The sequence below is a fragment of the Tinamus guttatus genome, unplaced genomic scaffold, assembly GCF_059628265.1.
Source record: "Tinamus guttatus ecotype Peru unplaced genomic scaffold, ASM5962826v1 Tinamus_guttatus_pri_ptg000323l, whole genome shotgun sequence".
Lineage (NCBI taxonomy): Eukaryota > Metazoa > Chordata > Aves > Tinamiformes > Tinamidae > Tinamus > Tinamus guttatus.
In genome coordinates, this window is record NW_028288857.1 from 2108791 (window position 1) to 2128091 (window position 19301).

The 19301-nt window shown below is 49.4% G+C and overlaps 1 protein-coding gene across 1 annotated transcript; it reads right to left on the reverse strand.

Annotated features, from left to right (window-relative positions):
- Nucleotides 1–651: 651 nt before the first annotated feature.
- COTL1 (coactosin like F-actin binding protein 1) lies at nt 652–18581 on the reverse strand. Its single transcript, XM_088529086.1, has 4 exons — nt 18442–18581; nt 18077–18159; nt 8962–9119; nt 652–1474 (listed from the first exon to the last, which is right to left on the reverse strand). The coding sequence occupies exons 1-4, from the start codon at nt 18516–18518 to the stop codon at nt 1364–1366; spliced, it is 429 nt and encodes a 142-aa protein (XP_088385212.1). The 5' UTR covers nt 18519–18581; the 3' UTR covers nt 652–1363.
- Between the last annotated feature and the right edge of the window lie 720 nt (nt 18582–19301).

The window sequence follows — 19301 nt, forward strand, 5'->3', positions numbered from 1 at the left end:
GAAATTTAGCCATAGAGCTGCTTGTTAAAAAAGAAGTGTGTCAGATGTGGCCACGCTGCTTTTCATGGTGCAGACGCACAGGCTGCAGGTCCCAAGACCATTTCACATTTAAGCCCATGTTTAATTCTCCTAATAGCACCAGGCCTGCAAAAGCTCAGAGCTTTACACCCAGGATTAAGAGACCTCCTAAATACAGAGCCCTAGTGTCGCAGGGAAGGTAAAGAACGACAGAGCTGCTGAGAACTGTTCTTGAAAAACATTTATTTCTTTAATGGGTCGCTAGCGCTGACTCCCAAGCCCTGGCACAACACAGTTTCGCCCTGCACATCACTCTGGGGACAACTGCCTCTGATGGAAGAAAAAGCCCCCCAAAGAAGCCCCCAACCGAGCAGGTTGGTGCCAACAACCTGTGTTGGATGTTCAACCCCTGCCGGGACGGAGCAGGACGGTGCTTCCACAGGCCCCAAATGCCTGAAGACACATTCAGCTGCAAAAGAAACGGGGGCACAGAAGGCTGCTAGGCTTCAGCGGCTGCTAGTTTTCTTTTCTGCAGACATTTAAAAAGGAAATCTATGTGTTTCAGTTTCTCCTCCTGAGCCCCGGCATTAGGAAAATCAAATACAAACCCCGAGACCGACGTACACAAAATAGTGAGCAAATGTCCAGACATTTCTAATCCCCCCTCCCCGTTTACTGTGCCATGATAACTTCAAAAAACCAACAAAACTCCACATTCAAATTGTGTTGGATCTAATTTTTAGGAGGGAGGGGTGGAGATGCAGCACACAGCATAGCAACTGTCAAGAAGCAATTTTTAAGGCAAATTTATTCCCATTTATTAAGAGTTGAGTTTTTTGTTTGTTTGCTTTGCTTTTTAAGCTGTTAAGTAACATCATCTCAGCTGGACGTTAAGCTTAGGCAATTGAATCAGAGTTTCAGTGAAGTCAACTCATGCTGATCTGAGCCTAGAAGACCCCAAAGACTCCCTCCCCTCCGAGACCAGCTTGAGCCCAACTAAAACACACACACGCACACGTACGAAGAAGGACACAAGGGCAAGCCTCTACGAACACGATGCTGAATACAGACCAAAGCAGAGCCAAACCTAAACTCCACAGATGCAAGAGCGTGGACAAAGTTATGAGTAAAAAATAGGGTGGAGGGGGGAGAAACAGCACCCCGGAGAGGGGTGTTTCATTAGACGGAATGGAAAATCAAAAGTCTGCTGAATGCAAAGAAAGGGAGCTCTCAGATGCACAGAAAGGTGGGTGCTCGTTCAGTTGCCTCATCTCAGCTGGGTTAGTTGGTTGGGCCTTTCCCCTCCCTTGGAGATGCCGGTGGTGGTGCCAGGAGGGCCGTGCGTTTACTCAGTCTGTGCGTCGTAGTTGGCCCCCCCTGCTTTCTTCAGCTCGTTCTTGATGTAATCCTCGTCCAGCTCTTTGTGGTCGCTGATCACAAATTCTTTGGCAAAGTTCTGCGAGAGACAAAGAAAAAGCAGTGTCAGAGAGCGGGATACGTGTCCCAGCACTCACATGAAGAAGGGTCAGCCTGCTCCTGTGGCTCTCTGAGCTGGACTCCTTATCTACATGATAGGGAGGATGAACACAAAGCTGTGGATAACAGGGCTATAGGGATGGTGAGACATAACACTTCATCTGCAGACCTTTTTTTGTGTCTTCTTGCTGGCTGCAAGACCCAATCCTGCCCTATGCAACAGCTCTTCCTAGAGGTGCATGCGTGGGCAGCTCAGCCAAGTTTCCTAAACAGTATTTAAAAAGAGTAACCACTTTAGCAGATTTCCCTGTCCCTTCCCTGAACCATCTCTTGGCCAAAGCCAAGGTGCTCAACTACAGGCTGTGTTTTTCTCTAATGCGCTCCAGAGCGCTCCGTGCTCTGAGGATCCCAATGGATCTTTAAGGAGCCCCTTTATTATCACGCTGGGAAGCGGCAGCTCTCGCGCTGCCCGTGGGCTCGTGGCAGGGCCAGGGCCAGGCCCAGGGCTGTTCCATGACATGGACTCGGCTGGCGGAGCAAACCTTCCACATGGGATCGGAGCAAACCTTCCGCATGGGATCGGAGCAAACCTTCCACACGGGATCGGAGCAAACCTTCCGCACGGGATTGGAGCAAACCTTCCACACGGGATCGGAGCAAACCTTCCGCACGGGATCGGAGCAAACCTTCCACATGGGATTGGAGCAAACCTTCCGCACGGGATTGGAGCAAACCTTCCACATGGGATTGGAGCAAACCTTCCACACGGGATCGGAGCAAACCTTCCACATGGGATTGGAGCAAACCTTCCACATGGGATTGGAGCAAACCTTCCACATGGGATTGGAGCAAACCTTCCACATGGGATCGGAGCAAACCTTCCGCACGGGATTGGAGCAAACCTTCCACATGGGATCGGAGCAAACCTTCCACATGGGATTGGAGCAAACCTTCCACATGGGATCGGAGCAAACCTTCCGCATGGGATCGGAGCAAACCTTCCGCACGGGATCGGAGCAAACCTTCCGCACGGCATCGGAGCAAACCTTCCGCACGGGATTGGAGCAAACCTTCCGCACGGGATCGGAGCAAACCTTCCACATGGGATTGGAGCAAACCTTCCACATGGGATTGGAGCAAACCTTCCACATGGGATCGGAGCAAACCTTCCGCACGGGATTGGAGCAAACCTTCCACATGGGATCCCACCGCGCCCAGAAGGTCCTTGTCACCTCCCGGGAGGCGGAGCAGCCCCGTGCAAACGTGCCGGGGTTTCCGCCCGCTCTCCCCGTCGTGGCCCTGGGAGAGCTCCTCATGTGGCAGCATCTCCAGGGCCTTCGTTTGGGTAGAGGACGGGGTGGCGATGGATTCAGCCTGAAAGGGCCTCGGATTCGGCCTGAAAGGGCCTCGCTGGCTCTTTCCTGCGGGGCAAGAATGGCAGGGAGAGCAGCACGGCTCCCTCCCCCTCGCCCCGCTGAGCCTGGTTCACACGGCAGGAAATCCTCAGCAGAATTCCCCTTAGTTCTTAGCGGAAAATAAAGGGCAGCTCAGAGCAGCTACAAGAAGCCCTGGCTGCTCTGCTGTTGTTTATCAGCACCTAGGAACCCAAGGAACAGCAGTGGCTTCACTAAATCACAGGCAACACAAAGTAATTACAATTACTCAAATCTCACCACACAGTTACCCAGATGATTCCAGGGTGATGATCTGTGGGCATCAGTGACGATTTTGCCCCAATACTCACGAGACCTTGCAAGGTTTGAGCAATTTCCCCTTAGCAGCGTGATCTCAGGTGACCAGATGGGTGATGTTCCCAGCATGTTCCGCCACTCTTAAATATCCTCTTAGCTGACTGGGCCACCTCTTGTGCCAGATTTGCACCCTGTGAGTGCAATCTGGGTCACTGCTATAAAAAACTCCCTACCTTGCCTGGGCAGGGCTTGTTTGATTCTCTGCACTGACTCCTGCCCACCTTGGTGGGTCAAGCCTGGCTGCAAGGGCGGAAGGTGCTTTGGGGGAGTTTGCTGCCTGGGGAGCCTGATTTCAACATCCCACTTGACCCTTCTTCAATCGCAGCCTCCCTCATCACTCTAAATTGGCTCTTTCAGCTCTCTGGGGTTAAGATTTGCAAAGACTCGTTCAGGGTTCAAATCCTAAGACGAAGGAAGGAAGCCATATGAGACAGCTGAAACCATCTGCTGCTTCCTGTGTCATCAGGGCAAAAGACAGGGGAGGCTGCAGGTCTCGCATGAGGAGATGAGCCACGTCCCAGCTCCAGGGCCACCCTGGCTGCAGCTCACTCCTTCTCTGTCACCTCTGAAACAGCCAGAATATAAAGCTACCCCCAACTGCTTCAGCCGTGGGGGTCTTTATTCCACACAACTGTCACCTGCAATTGTAAACTACCAGTCGCAGCTCCTACAGAGCCCCGGGGCTGTAAATTCTTGGCTTCAGGTGGCTCAGAGCAACGCAGCTTCTGTGCCATGTCTGCTCCGGCACCAGATTTTCCTCCTGCCCTCGGGAGCCTCTCGGTCTCAGCGTGGAGGAGCCCCTGGTTTCTCTCCTCTCGCACACGCTGTTTTCCAGCTCCTTCCAAGCGCTGTGTGTGCCCAAGGCACCAGGAACATCTGCGACGCTTCGGCCCTTGCTTCACTGACGAGCATCTTCATTTGGCCTCCTGCATTTCCGCTTCTCCCTCTTCCCCCGTCCCCAGGCTCTTCCCAGCGGCAGCAGGAAGCCTCACGCGTGAATCCCAGCCTTTGTGTCCGCCCGGAGTCACCCAGATCACGCACACAACGGTGCCATTTATCTCCATCGCCCTCACGACACCGCGGGAACCTCTGCTTTGTCTTAAATCCCTGAACGTGACACGCGCAGGGTTTGCACAGGGCCCCTCGATGTGTCTGTCTGACCAAGCTTCGCTGTTTCTCCGCGGAGCAGTTGTCCCAGTGCAGGTCACCGTGTCCTCAGCGCCCATTCCCAGTGCAGGACACCACGGAACGGGCTCCAGCCCCGCAGCCCTGGCTGCACAGGCAGAGCCTCCATCTCCCTTGCAGCATGCAGCAAACGTACTTTTCCTTCCAGGCAATTTTACTGGGGGGAAAAACAGGGTGGAGTAGATTTTCTTCCAGGCCCTGAATGTTTAGCATATGGGACTGTAAAATGGCTCGTATGGGAGCCCGGTGCAGATCCTGCACAGGGAAGCTCTGCAGAGGCCCGTGCAAATCCCAGCCGGGAGGGCCGGGAGCCAGGAGGAGGATCCCGCTCTCGTCTGCACACACAGGGGTAGCCGGGCAGCTTCTTGCTGGTTTTATTTATTTATCTGAGGCCTAAATCCTCAGATCCACAGTGCAGCCTTTACCCACCGCCCAGCTAACGCTCAGGGCAGAGGCCATGGGGACAAAGGCCATTTTTCCTTACAGCTGCTCCAAGTGCAGGAAGAGCTACAGAGTGACAAGCCCCTATAGACAAGCTCTAGTCTGGCTGCATCTACCCTGGTTCAGCATCCGCTGTGGGGCTCCAGGGCAGCAGGAAAGGCCCTGCCAGCTTTTGCATAGACCAGAGTGGATCCTTCCTCCTTAGGGAGCAGCCTTAGAGCAGAGGGGAATCGGGAGGAAAGAGGTGAACAGGACAGGTCTGACTGTGAGCCCAAAGCAGGAACTCAGTAAAGCTGTTGACATCACTAAAGCCAGGCAAATTCCTCACCAAAAATAAAGATGAATAAAATGCCACGGATATTTGCTCACAGAAACAGAGCTGTTTTACCCTGAATACGATTTAGGCAAATAATAGAGCACATGACTTTGTGGGGGTAGAAGTGCTGGAGAAAACAGAGAAGAGGCAAAGTTCATGGAGAATGAGAGACAAGCTGGGCAGGGCTGCGGAAGAGCTTGGTCCGGTCAGAAGGGCCTCAGCGCTGCCACCGAAGGGCTGAGAGCTCTCGGTGGGAAATGCATTCGTGACAGGTTTGCAGGGGGGAAGCAATGCTGAGAGGGAAAAAAAGGAGCCCTGATGGCCCTTTTCCATCAGTGCAATGACTTCCCTGCGAGCCCCATGCCGTTTTGCCAGGCTTTTCCTTAGCCAAAAAAGCACCGTGGCCTCATCCTGAAGCGAAGGAGGCTCTTCGCCCCAAGACATGACTCTACCTTGCTAAAAGTTGCCAGGTTTCACCTTGCAGGGGTTTTTTATTGCTGTAACAGCCTTGAATGCAGCTGTAACAGGCTGTATTCCAGCAGCCTGGACTCGGGAGTGCGAGCGGAGCTCTCCGTGTCTCCCTTCCTCTGCAGCGACGGGGCTCCAAACAGCAGCCCTGAGAACAGGTCTCTTGTTTTGATGCTTTTGAGATTTTTTTTTTGAGGTATTTTGAGGTTTTCATTCGCTTTGAGGGTGAATGAGCCAGAACTTGTACGTACAAAGGAAGTAACAGGTAGAATCATCCTTCCTCCTGGGGACATAAAAGCTTAAGAGACTCTGCAAAGTTGAGACACTCGGGCATCACCTTCCTCCATGTGCCTGTTTACACAGTGAAGCCTCCACACATTAGCACCTAGCTTGACTATTAAGAAGTTTAGATAAATACTTTTTTCCCCATCATACCCTTGCTTTTCGCATGCTTGCTGAGGTTGTCTTCTAGATGAGGTAAAGAGGGAAGGATGGAAAATAAAGAGCCATGAAAAATGCTACTGAGTGTTCCTGAAAGCAGTGCTGAAAGAAATACAAAATGCATTTCCTACAATGTAAAAAAGGTAACAAGGATATTCCCCAAATAAGACTTCATTCTCAGTACAGATCAGGGGAACTAGGGTTATTTGTACCAGATGAGCTCCATCCCTGTAATTTTAGTTATTAAAGCTAAAAATCAATTGTCCTTTCTTGCTGAGAGACTTTCTGGCAACCCCTGCTGCCAATCAGCATCACTTCCCAGCACCTCCCTATAGAATTTGCAGCACCTGCTCCCCCTTCCAAGCGAGGAAGATAAAAGCAGGGGCCACCCGGCTGCTTCATGGTGTTGTGTCCTTGTGCTTACAAGCCCAGAACCTGCTCCTGAGCAGCTGATAGCCCTTATGCTTTCCTTATGGCAGGTGCTCCTAGGAGGCTCTTAATCACCACCCTGTGTGAAGGTCCTTTCTTCTACAGATGCAACGTGGTGATATTTGCCTGTGAGGCCGTGTTGGAGCTGACTTGTTTCTGCTTCGAGTGTCCCGGTGCCAGAGCAGCGTTTGCTGCTGTTTGCTCAGCTTTGAGCAGAGCTCACGAAGAGTCTTCAGGTTTGTAAAATTATCCCCCACTTCAGAGTAATGATTATCCCAAATGAGAAACCAATATTGAGTCAAATCTGTACTTTCTTATTACAGCAAATAATTGCCTGTATTTTTCTACATGCTGCTCATATCTCTGCATATCCCTGCAAAAATCAGAAATAGTGAGGTGACTATGAACTTCAGAAGATGGAGAGCAAGAGAAGTATTGAGAGACATAGCGCTGAGATAAACTTCTCCCCTTATTAGATATCAAAGTGGTTTCCTTATTTATTAAATTGGAGGATTTATGGGTTTTGTTTGTTTCTTGTTTGCTACAGGTTATCTGCAAAGTTACATGCATGCAGAAGGAAAACAGATCTACATACATCCAACTCCACTGGCTGGGATTGAGCTGCACACGTGGCTGTTTCAGGCACTATGTACTGGGAGCGTAAACTCACATCCTTCATTTCATTGAAATTGGCTTGAAGACAAACAGCGAGCCAGAAACTGCATTTGGGTGAAAAGGCTGCCTGTTTTTGCACAGGAATACTAGTTACTGTTTACTCCCTGTCTCTCCAGGAACTGCAGCATCTTGGGAATAGTAAGTTGTAGTAAGTTTGTCCTGCTAAGCATCTCTACAGTGTTAAAAAGTGAATCAGAAATATCTTCCTATTGGAAATGGCTGTAATTGTGTCACTGGTTGATCTGTATAGTCCCAGATTACTTCTTCATGGATATCCATTAACATCAGAACAGGATATGGGAGGTATTCTCACATGGTCATGTGAGATGCCCATAAAGACACTTGTACAAATAGCCTTATGCAGCTAGAAAGACACTGTTCCAATTAGCTGACAAAATAATTCCTATCTTTCTTAAGGGAAAGATAGTGCCATTGATTTTGCGTTAGAACTAATTTAGAATGGGTTAGCCTGGGTTGCTAAATTAAAATGTATTGAACACAAGTTGCACTGTCTTCATATTTTAGCAGAAATTAACTGGAATATGAATGCTTTTAAGTAACTGTCAAGAATAGTTAATGTTCCACCACATTATCAGCTTGCAGAGATTACTTATCAAATATGAAATAAGTGAAATTGCAAATGATATGTAACAGCATTGAGGGATAGATCTTGGAGTGGCATTTGGGGATGCTATTCAAATCAACAGGAATGAAGTGTCTAAACATATTTTAAAAAATCTTGGGCTTAATAACTGAGTCATTCATTAGTATTCTATATTATCTCCAATTACAATTGTATAATTTCAGTTGCTTCACATAAATAGAGGCTTGCTTTCCTATCTACCAGGGACCATGAAAGTCTCTTCTCAGGACCCTCTGCATAATTCTTATTTTGAAAGATTTAGCACCAATGCTTGTCTCCTGCAACATGAAATATATATGTATGTATTTTCTTTATGCTTCCAATCTTAGAAGTTTTTTTTTTATATATATATATAATAGAAATTACCCAATGAACTGAGCTCTCATTCTCCATATTATCCTTTTTGAAGATTTCTTTATATAGGCAAGAGGAGAATTATTGAGGAAGGTATTTCAATATTCAGCCTGTTCTCCCCACAGAGTAAGAAAGGCCATTCTCAGGCATTAGAGAGTTGGTGCTGGATTTAGTTGAAAGAGCTAATCTTGCTCTGAGTACTTCTTCAGAGCAAACATATGCTAAACATCAGTATCTTCTCAGGCAGCCTTGCTTTTCCGCGGCAGTTCTTTGCGGCCTTCCGCAATTCCCATCTCTCACGGTAGCTGGTTGTTTTCCCTAGTTTTAACATCCATTGAGTTTTAAGCCTGAAGGAACAAGCCTCGTGTCTCAACACCCTGCTAGGCCTTGAAACAGTTCAATGATACGCTCAGATCGGGCAGACAAATTCCAGAGAAGTCCTTCCAAGGTGTGCATGAAGCGTGTTTCTCTTTTTTCCTGCTACGCCCAATGCCAAACAGAGGACTATTCAAATCCAGTTAGCTATTAAAAGCTGTTAGTTAATTGGTACTGATAGGGACTTTAGACTTCAGCTGACTGTATCCATGAATTCATTGTGCAGAGACAAAAGGCCTCAAGGAAAAAATTACCCAAGGCGTGCGCTTCCCCAATTAACTACGACGTTCAAGGATGATCTGATCCCTCACCCTCACGCACCTCCTGCTGATGTCCACAGAGCTAAAAGGGATGCGAGCTGCGGGTTAGGAGCAGGAGGAAGACGTTACCTGTACTACTTCCTTGACCAGCGTCTTGTCAGTCCCGGTTTTGGCTCTCTGCAGGCCGCTGACGCTCTCCCCGATCCAGGTGATGAGGGCGAACTTGACTCGCTTGCTCATGGCGTCGCCCGTGGTGAACCGGACAAAGCCGAACAGCCGAACGTCATCTGGAGAGACAGAGAACCGAGGAGAGCCATGAAAACGGAGGTGTCCTCACCCCACTCTTTTGTTGGGTGGGAATAGCCCTCCCAACGCAATGACCAAGTCATCTGGGACTGCTGCGGGTTTGGAGGGGTCCCGCACGGCTGCCCTTGGCTCAGGATGTGCCAGAGCTAGGCCCGTGTCTCCCTAGGGAGCTCGGAGCAACCAGGAGGGATCCGGCTCTGCTGACTGCACCATTAGTATTAAACTTGGAAAGGGCTAAAAAGAGGCAGGTCAAGGCCACCGAGCTAGCCCAGTGATGCCTCCAGCCAGACCACTCATCTGCAGGTCATGTAGAAAGCGATCACCCAGCCACACTCTTTCTTACAGGGTAGCAGGACAGCAAGGGTCACATTTTATAACATACATTCAGAACCTGGCCCCCGCGCAGGGCTGATCCTTCCTCCTTCCCTTTAGCAACACTTCTGGCTCACTTGTAGAATGAGTTTATAAGGGGCGAAGCAGCCAGAGCAAAACCATCTGCAACTACTTCCCCAGATGTGATTTTCTACTCATTTCTAAGACTTGCAGAGAAGGGGGAGCATTCCCCCCTTGGATTTTTAAAGCTGTTCTTGCTTCACAGCTGGGTTCTGCTATATCAGGCCAGACTAGTTCTTTAGTCTGGCTGCACGTGTAAGAGCCTGCAGACTGCTTGTCTCGAGGAGGTGGCTCACGCACCGAGGTGCAGGACGCCTCCGTGATCGCAAGCACCACGGGGCCTCTGATCTCCACTCGGATCCCTGGGCTCCTGGCAGCTTGCAGGATGCTGAATCCGGTGAGCAGGGTCGTGTGGAAACACAGAGCAGATGGGCAGTTGTGCAATAAACCTCATCACAGCCACCTCAGCCTTGCCTGTGAACACCTTTGCAGTGAAGCAAGATGACTCAGAAGAATAAACTTTGAAAAGAGTCACGTTAATCCACGTTGTGACCAGCTCAGCGTGGGTGTTTTGTCTATCTGCTGCCTTGACTACTTGCCAGGGGAGAACACAGTCTCCAACTGTGCTAACGTTCACTACCATCACCTTCATTTAGGTTCTTTGCAGCATTCTGCATAAATGGTCAGGAGAGCCCAGGAGCTCTGCAAGAATCAGGCCTACACTGTCCATTCTCAGAAAAAGTGTGGCTAGAAATCGATGCAGAAGAAAAGGTGGGATGTCTCTGAAAGCTGACAAGTGTCAGAGCTTGTTAAAACACTTTTTCAAAGACTGAATAAACAGAACTATCTTTGAAGAAAAATATCAACTTTTTAAGCATTAAAGCCCTCATTAATCCTCCTCACATTTTATTCCTTATATACCTTTTTGCTGCTGGAAAAAAAAAAAGGGGAAAATGGTGGGGGGGAGTCTGTAAAAGTACATAAACTCCATGAAGAATTCCAATTTTGAAACAAAAAAGAGAGACTTTGTTCAAAAATCTAGACATGTAAATGGATCTCTTGAAGGAGAAGAGCCATGTGCATGACAAGAGCAGGAAAACCAAACTTCTCTCCCAGGTGCCCTATTCCTGGCAAGAACGAGAAGCCTCTGGTGAGAACTCGCATTCCTGACAGCAAATAAATCCTCTTGCCAAGATTGATTAGAAGCGTAAATGAACCGACAACCAGGAAATACCCAAGGTGAAGAGACACTGTAAATCCCTGAACGTTACTATTAACAGTTATAGGAAAAAAACCCAACTTGCTCCCCCAGTCTGAGAGCAAAGGAGGCCACACTTTGCTAAGAATTGTGCTGTGGTTCCTGTGGGAACACGGTGCTAAAAGGCAATTTAATGTCATCAAGTCCTGGCCCCTGCTACGCTGTAACCATGTCATGGACCGATCACTTCCACCTTGAATATGTAGGTTTTCAACCTTGCTACTTAAACCAAAGGCTGCTGCAGATCCTGAAGCCTGCTTTGGAGCATGCCCCTTTATATGGATAATGGAATATGATGCGAATGAGGAATTCCAAGTTTCTGTGCAGAGCTTTTTCTGAGTGACCCAGAAAGGAGGTTGAAGGAGTGTATCTGGCAGCATGAGCTTTAACTTGGCATGAACCCCCGGCTCCTTGGGGCTCTTGATGTTCAGCAGAAGAGTTTGAGCACTTGCTCGTTCTGTTTGAGAGCAGCTTCATGAGCGGCATCTAAGAGGGCCCGAATTAGCTGCTCCCTGTGAGCTCTCATGCTTTAGATCACCTCGAGCCTGCGGAGTCTGAGCAACTGTTACCTCATCGTGTTAAGTCCCAAGATGTTTAATGAGCAACTGAGGTTAGACTTAGGACTTGGAGTCACAGTCTTTGGCAATATTTCCCCAGGACATGTGTACCTGTATGGGCTTGAAAGGTTACACCCAAGCTGGTGCCTTCTCCTCCCATCTCCCCATGGAGGTTATATCCATGGATATATCCACACCCTTGGGTTTTGGTCCTCTGTACTGAATATGAACTACCAGTATGTGATGCTTTAACTTAACGTGCCAGTGGCCGGGGCAGATAAAGCCAAGCAGGAATGGGAGTCAAGGCTCCTAATATGTCTCTTAGTTTCCAGATGAGCTCTGGGAGCAGCCGGGGAGGTTTCCTGCCTGTCCCTCCAGCCGCTGCTCCGGATCCCTGAGCAGGAGGGCTTGGGAATCACAATGGTCTGAAACATGTTCAGAGCGATAAGGGGATCAAAACGCAAGCGCTTTTACACTCACAGATTTCCTCTTTCACAGTTAATCAGTTCCACCCTGGCACCTCACCTCACTGTGCTGGAAGTCCTCGGTGCCAAATGCACTCAAAATCTCAAGGCATTAATATCCTCATTTTCACCAAAAAAAAAAAAAAACCCAAAGCCACCAAAAAACACTTACACTTAGTGTTTTTACACTTACACTGTTTTTAGGAATTTGCTGGGTGTGTGGGAGACTCTTACAAATCATAGAGAGACAGCAGATTTCCTCTGGAAGAGGAAATCCTGCCTAGCTCTGCACAACCACCTTCCTAAGCCATGCATTTCAGGGCAGAGAGAAGCAAATAAGGCGTATTATTAATAGAAGTGGGTAGAACAGAAATAGCAGCTTTATTTGAGAGGATTTCACGAGCTACAAACGGCAGAAATTAACAGCATTAATTCCTCCTAATGTCACTACTCCTTTAACTGCAGTTGGCAGTAGGTGCTGTGCAAACATGAAAAGCACAATGAGTGCCTTAATGAACATTGCTTAGCATCTTTCTCCAAACCCCTTACTTATCAGTAAGGCAGGATTTTCCAAATATACTGATTAAGCTGCTCTTGGCTGTCAGCAAAGCTTGATGCCAAGCTGCAGAGATTTCCTAGATGGAATTCCCTTTTTTTTTCCCCCCTCCACGCAGATCTTGTAATTCAGCTGCACTACAAAAACTCCCCATTGAAATGCAGTGAATCACCAGGAAAGGATATTAGCTGCAAGAAAGCAAGACACTGTCAAAAGCTTCAGGCTCTCAGTCTTACAGCTCTGAGTGGCCAAGCAAGAGACATGGGGAGAAAAGGCCACCACGCCAGGCCTTACCTGCCTGCTAGATCCAGGTCAGGCATCCGAGAGCAAGACCTGCTTTGGTGATGTGTCCCGTGCTGAACTGCCAGCAGCACACGACAGATTTCAGCAGGGATTTGTTTGTTTCGATCAGCATTTACTCAGCTTGTGATTAATTAGTAAGTTTTCCACCTCTTCCCCCAAACTCCTTCAGTCACCTGGCGAGGAGGCAAACCACGTTCTTTGTGTCATCTGAGACAAATATTCTGTCCCCAGGACCATCAACACAGGACGTGCTGTTCATCACGGAGGCACCGATCCCACACTGGGGATATACCAGAGCACAGAGCGGGAGGGAATGGGGGCTCTCATCCTGATCCTTGCTCTTTTCTCCACAGGAAGGAAAGATTTCGCTGGAGTCGGACAGAAGTCAGAGGGCAGAGTGGCCCCCAAACCATCACTGTCCCTAGGTCTTCCCCTCAATGTATGTATGGGAAAGTAGACATTAAAAAAGAACAACAAAACTGGTAAGAGACTGGTTTACAAAGCCATTTTAGCAACGGAAGTTGTAGCCAAATACAGAAGAGCACCTATCTTATTATATGTCCTCGAGTTATTTTTTTTTACAACTTGAGATGCCAACACAATCGTATTTATTGATGATGTGACTCTCACCTCGTATCTCCCAAGCTCTGTGTGCATCAGTTATGGCCAGGCTCTACATGGGAATTGCCACAAGCCCTGAAGAGTCTGCATTTATTTCGGCAGTTGATTCTATTCTTATTTGCTTTCTAATATTTTATGTCAACCAGAAATAATTTTGTAAGATATTTATTTTATACCAAAGCTTTTCAGTTCTTCCTTGTGCTGACTGCACAATGCAGTTTTGGTCTGATCTTTTCAGACACATGAATAGCTATCCCATTTCATGCTGTCATTGCCATTATTTATCTGGACTGGGGCTTTCCAAATAGAAGGGTCATTATTTCCTTTGTCAGAGATGCACTGAGAAACAACTGTTCACATGTGGGATGGGGGGAAATGCAGTATTTGAACCTCTCCATTACTTCAAGGCAATCTCCACATTAAAGAAACTAAACTACAGACATAGTCTATGCCTTGCATAGTCTATATGTGGCTCAGTAATACTTGCACGGAAAATACGCCAGGCTAACTACTGCAGTAAGGTTAAATTAAAATTAATTAAAAAACTTTAAGCCTATGTTTTGGACTGGTGTTGTAGTTCAGCATTTCAACTGTATGCAACTCCTCTCAGCGACAGCACTGCCAGCCCAAGTAAGAGACTTTAAAATTAACTACAAAAACCCCTCCTCTTCACATCCTCTGTACAACAACCTTCAACTCTTATCTGTGTTCCTGCCTCCAAATCCACCAGCTCAGCTCCTCAGCTTTTTGTCTGGAATTCCGATGGCACGTCCTGCTAACCACCAAATTACTGCTGTGTCTGGATCCGGGCCATCCGCAGGGCAAGAGCTGTAGCTGCGAAGCAGAATGGATCAAAAGCCTTGAATTAAGTCCCTGTTTAATGCAGAGGTAATCTTTGCTGTTAAGCCAAACCAAAACAGTCCTGAGCCAGAAGACACAGGGGGTGTCTGCACCGCGTGTCCAATGACCCTGACACAGTTAATGTCCTCAACCTATGGTCTCCAGGCTCTTTGGGTGAGACAAAAGGAAATAGAGCCATGTACGTGGGTCATTATGCAGGACTTCAAGAGGAAACAGTACTAGAGGCCACCTCCTAGTTGTGTAAAGCCAAAATGTGCTGGCCGTGTGGCCCGACATGGACCTGGGTGTGACAGCAAATGATGAGCAGCAGCTCAGGGCTCAGACTATGCTTGTGCGCCTATAACCATGGGCCTCTGAAAAAAAGGGTGTTGAAGAGAATTTCTTACCATGTTTTCTTTCCTTCAAGAGTGGAAACTGCTGTCCCCAACAACGGGAAGGGGAAGGATGATAGTTTGATAGTGCATTTCCTTACTCTGCCGGCAGTGTAGTAAAGAGCTCAGAGACAGTCTCCGCTGTGGGATATGTGACACGTAGTGAGGACACTGAATATTTGGGAATGGAGCTGGAAGAGCAAGGAAACCTGCCCGGGCTGCCCGGGGTGAGCGGTGGCTCCCGGCGCGGGCCGCGCTGCCCCGCGATCGCAGCGTCTCGGCCCGTCCCGCGCGTTGGGTCGTTGAGCAGCAGCCCCCAGAGCGTCCCCGGGGATGCGCCGCGAGCTGCTTTGTCACACAGCCCTTCTGAACTGCTACAACCATCAAGTGAAGCAATTTTACCTTCTTTCCCCGGGTCCTCAGCCACTATCGCTCCCTGGGGAGGTTTACAGCAACGAATGGGGCCGTGGGCCACATGCAAAGAGTTACGAATGGGAGGAAGGAAAATAAAAATATGACCCCCTAACAACAACCCTCCTTGTTGTTGCTACCTCAGCCCTTCCTAACGTCCACCCTTGCACAAGGCTGGATACCCACTAGAAACAAAGGCAAATCTTCCAAGCAAAAGCACTTCTTCATTGCAGAGCCACATGAATGAGCACACACAGGCTCTGCCTGCCCTCTAATCTCATGCCCGCGAGGTAAGCGGTGTGTACAGCATGCTGAGGGTGCTTTTAGTAAGAGTGGTTATTAAATAAAGTGCAAGCCATAGATGTTTTCCACGCAGAGCAGCACCAGCTATCGCTGGTGCCCGAGTGGAGCAGGGCGCTTGGCAGTGCTCTGCATGCTGAGCTTTGCAGTTCTAGCTCCTGCTCTCACCTTCAGCCACCAAATTACACTCAGCTTTGAAGAGGCAGCTGCAGGACTCTGTGGCTTTCAGGGCAGTGTTTTGCACAAAACAGGAATTCAAAACAAGGAAGGAAGTTTATTATGTGTCAGAGTTTTTTTTTTTTTTTATCCTTTCCTAACATTTGTCATAGCGCTTTGCATGGATAGTAGCTCTTATCCCCTCCAGTAAAATTTAGAAGGACCAGGATGGAAGAGATGTAGCAACAGCAAGGAACAACATTTAGGATCTCTTCCCTTTGCTTCCTCCTCTTTCTCCACTGACTGATCCAGCAGAAATTTTCCAACGGGCTCCGCCACACAGTCACATGTGGCACCTTTCCTCCATATGGGAAGGAAATCTCTAAGCTTTGGCTCTCCAGAGGTCTGGGCTACGGGGGGCTGCACAGATGGGGCCACTGGACGAACTCGCCTCTCCTCCTTCCTGCACTGGGGCCGTTAATCCGTGGGCAGAGGAGGTTCTTTCCTGACACGTGGCCGAGAACCTGTACCGGAGTTTGCCCAGTTCTTGAAAGCAGAGAGGCAGGTTTGAGAGCAACCTCTGGGGCCTCCGCTCTGCCAAGAAGCAGCCTGCAGAAGGGGCAAAATGGGGAAGAGGGAGAAAATCCAGCAGCCATAAAGGATTAGCTTCACATTCGGGCTAGCGAGGGGCCCCAGTCAACCCCAAAGAAGCCCTAATTATATCCTCTCTCATCTTGCTTATGCCTAAAACATGCAGAATTTCCTTTTTGCTGTAAAAATGTTTCAGCATTGGGGCCAGCTGGTGTCAAAAAAAAAGTTTGCTCAAACTCTATCTGTTTTAATGCCCTGTTTATAAATACGGCTTTGACACTCGCGAGTGATGGCAAGAAAACAAACCTGGCCAGATTCCAAAGTGCAATATGTGACTCCATTAATTGCTAGACACATCCAACCAGTGACTGCTCTCTGCCAAAGCCCCTCTCCCTGCCCCTCCACTCGACACAAATATTCCCTTTGCTAAGGAAGGGAAGACAGGAACTGTTCCTAAAGAGGCTATCGCTTCAGAGAAAACGCTAAGAATCGACTCAGACAGAATAAGAGATGGACTCCTTAAAGGCAAGGAGAGAAAATAAATGGGGAAGGTTGCCTGGCAAGCCTCAGATACCTGGAGATGCTGCTTCACTTATCTCAGACACGAGGAGAGCAGAGAACAAAGGCGCTCGGAGGTTTAAGCTGCTCAACTCCAAGAGAACCACTTTTCTTTATGCCTGGTTATTGTTTGTTTGTTTGTTTTTCCTTATGTTCCACATAAAGAAAAGTTCAATGGGAGAGGGTTCTTGTGGTATAGGTCACCAGCTCCCCGCACTCCGACTGCTTGAATTTATGGAAGATGCCATGGTTTTCTGAGAACTGCCCCCGCCAAGGTCTCAAGAACAGCTGGAAACCAGCAGTTAAGGTAGCCCTGACAAGACCCCACTGCAAATCTCTTGGCAGAACAGGCTGAACCCTGTGATTTCGTGACTACCTCCCAGGGCTGGAATACAGTTTTTCCCTAGGAACTCTATTGATCAGAAGACCAGTCCTGCCCTTATTTAAGCAGTGGAAATCATCTCCTCAAACTCAACAAAATGCAGACAGGACTGGAAAGATTAGTAGGACCCTATCGGTCATCAGTGCTTTAAGCCAAGCAGGGCTCTGTATTCACAGATTTGCCCCTTCTTGGGAAGAGAGAGATTGCTCAACACCCAGTTCCTTCACCAAGCAGATATATAAGTCTAAAAATACAGAAGATTAACCAGAATACTGGACTACAGAGGTGGGAAGGCTTTGTTGGTTACAGACATCAGGCATTAGTTACGAATGCTTCACATCCCCCGTCACCTCATGACATTAATATCAGGCAAGATGGGGGGAAAAAAAACATACAATGCCCCCCAGAAGTTACTCTGAAAGAAATCAAAACATGTTTCTGTAAAACCTGTCAAAACTTACGATGAGATTAAGCTAAACATTTCCCCGCGCGCTTTCATTCCCCCGCAGGGCTTTGTTCGTATCGCGCAGCTGACAGCTCAGCCATCAGCTGCCACGTCTCAAGCGGAGCCGCAGCGGCCCCGGTTGTGCAATGCCACATCCACAATTGTCCCCAGCGCTGAATTGTTCCAGCAAACCTGCATTCCCGCTCCGAGGCTCCTACGGTTTAAAAATCGGAGCGAGCCTTCAAACTGCCTTCACGTTGCTGCTGCGGATATAATTTACAAGGGAAGAATGTCCTTGCATAACAAGCTGCATGACTAATTCCTTTTAGCCGCAAAAACTGGAGGATCTTTTGCTCTTCTGTAAGAAATGCCCTGAAACGGCAGCACTGAACAATGGACCCTCGCGCAGCGAGTGCTTTATCCAGGTCACCCGCAGATGGAGAAGCCAGGAGAAATTGGGGGAAGGAGGTAAAAACCCCAAAGTGCTGGGGTGAAACAAAGGAGCAACGGGGCTACGGACTTGGGCTGCCACGGAGCGAGTTGCGCTCAGGGGCAGCAGGAAAAGCCGATCACGCAGGACAGGGTGAGATGGGGGAGCTGCGGGACACGCTCCGGCGCAGCCAAGTTTCCTCCAGCTCTTTGTCCGGCTTGTCCCGGGCGGTGGGAAGCAGCGTCCGGGTCTTATCCGGGAGCAACCGCAGCCGGACTTACCTGTGCACTTCCTTGTGAAGGTTTCGTAGTCCACCCCTTGGTCTCCGGGGACGATCGTGGAGCCATCGTATTTAAACGTCACCCTTGGGGATGGGGAGAAGAGGAATATGTTTGAGATTCACCCTTTAGGAAGGGGAGGGGGGTATATTTAAAACTCACCCTTTGGGAAGGGAAAAGGGGAGATGGGGGTGATGCGTGTAAAAAAACACCTTTAGGATAGGGGAAAAAAGCAGAAGGGAATTAGCTCATTCAAGCCATCCTTTAGGGAGCCCAAGAGGGGCGATGCATTTAAGCCACTTGGGGAAGGGGCCGGCGCGTTCGGGAGGGCGACCCCGGTCAGGAGCGGGGCTCGGGTCCGCACGTACCAGTTGACGGCGGTGGCGTCGTCCCTGACGAGGTTGTAGGCCTCGCGACAGGCCTCCTTGTCGATCTTGGTGGCCATGGGGGCGGCGGGGGGCGCGGAGCGGCGCGGAGCTGGGGCCGCCGCCGCCGCTGCAGCACCGCGCGCCGCCGCCGCCGCGCCCCGCCCCCGCCGCGCCGCCCGCCAATGGCGCGCCGCGCCGCCGCCCCGCCTCCGCGCCGCCCGCCAATGGGGAGGAGGGGGGCGTGGCCGCGCGGCTCCGCGGCCGCGGAGGCTCCGCTGGCGGCGCGGGGGAGGCGGCCGCGGGAGCGGTCTCCCCCTGCCGGGCTCGGCCGCCAGCGGCGGCGAGACGGGAAACACCGTTAAAAATGAGTTAAAAACGGCAAAACGGTGGCGAGGGATTCACCAAAGCGAGCGGGGCCGATTTTAGGGCAAAATGATCCTAATCCTGCAATAGCTTCTCCCAGAGAGGCCCCCGTTGCTGCGGGGCACCGCTGTGATGGAGATGGGGCCGGGGCAGGAGCGAAGTGTCCTCAAGGCCAGTGCACACGCGGGGCAGGGCCCCTGGCTGAACTGCGCTGGCCTCGGGCGCTGCAGGCTCCCGGTGAGGATATAATCGCACGTTAATAAGTCTCAATTTCTATCGATTTTCTTTTGGAACTGCCTGTTGGAACGCTTTCTCTTTTCTAAAAGCCTTTATGGTGACCATTACCCGTCCATAAATATGTATTTGTGGCCTGCCTTTCTCAGCCTTTGGCACTCGCTTTATGCTATTTATACCCATAACAACTGCTGTGTTGGCCTTGTCTTTTCAAGCCTGTTCATGAGCTCCTGATGGTTCCTCAGGCTGATTGAGAATGTCAT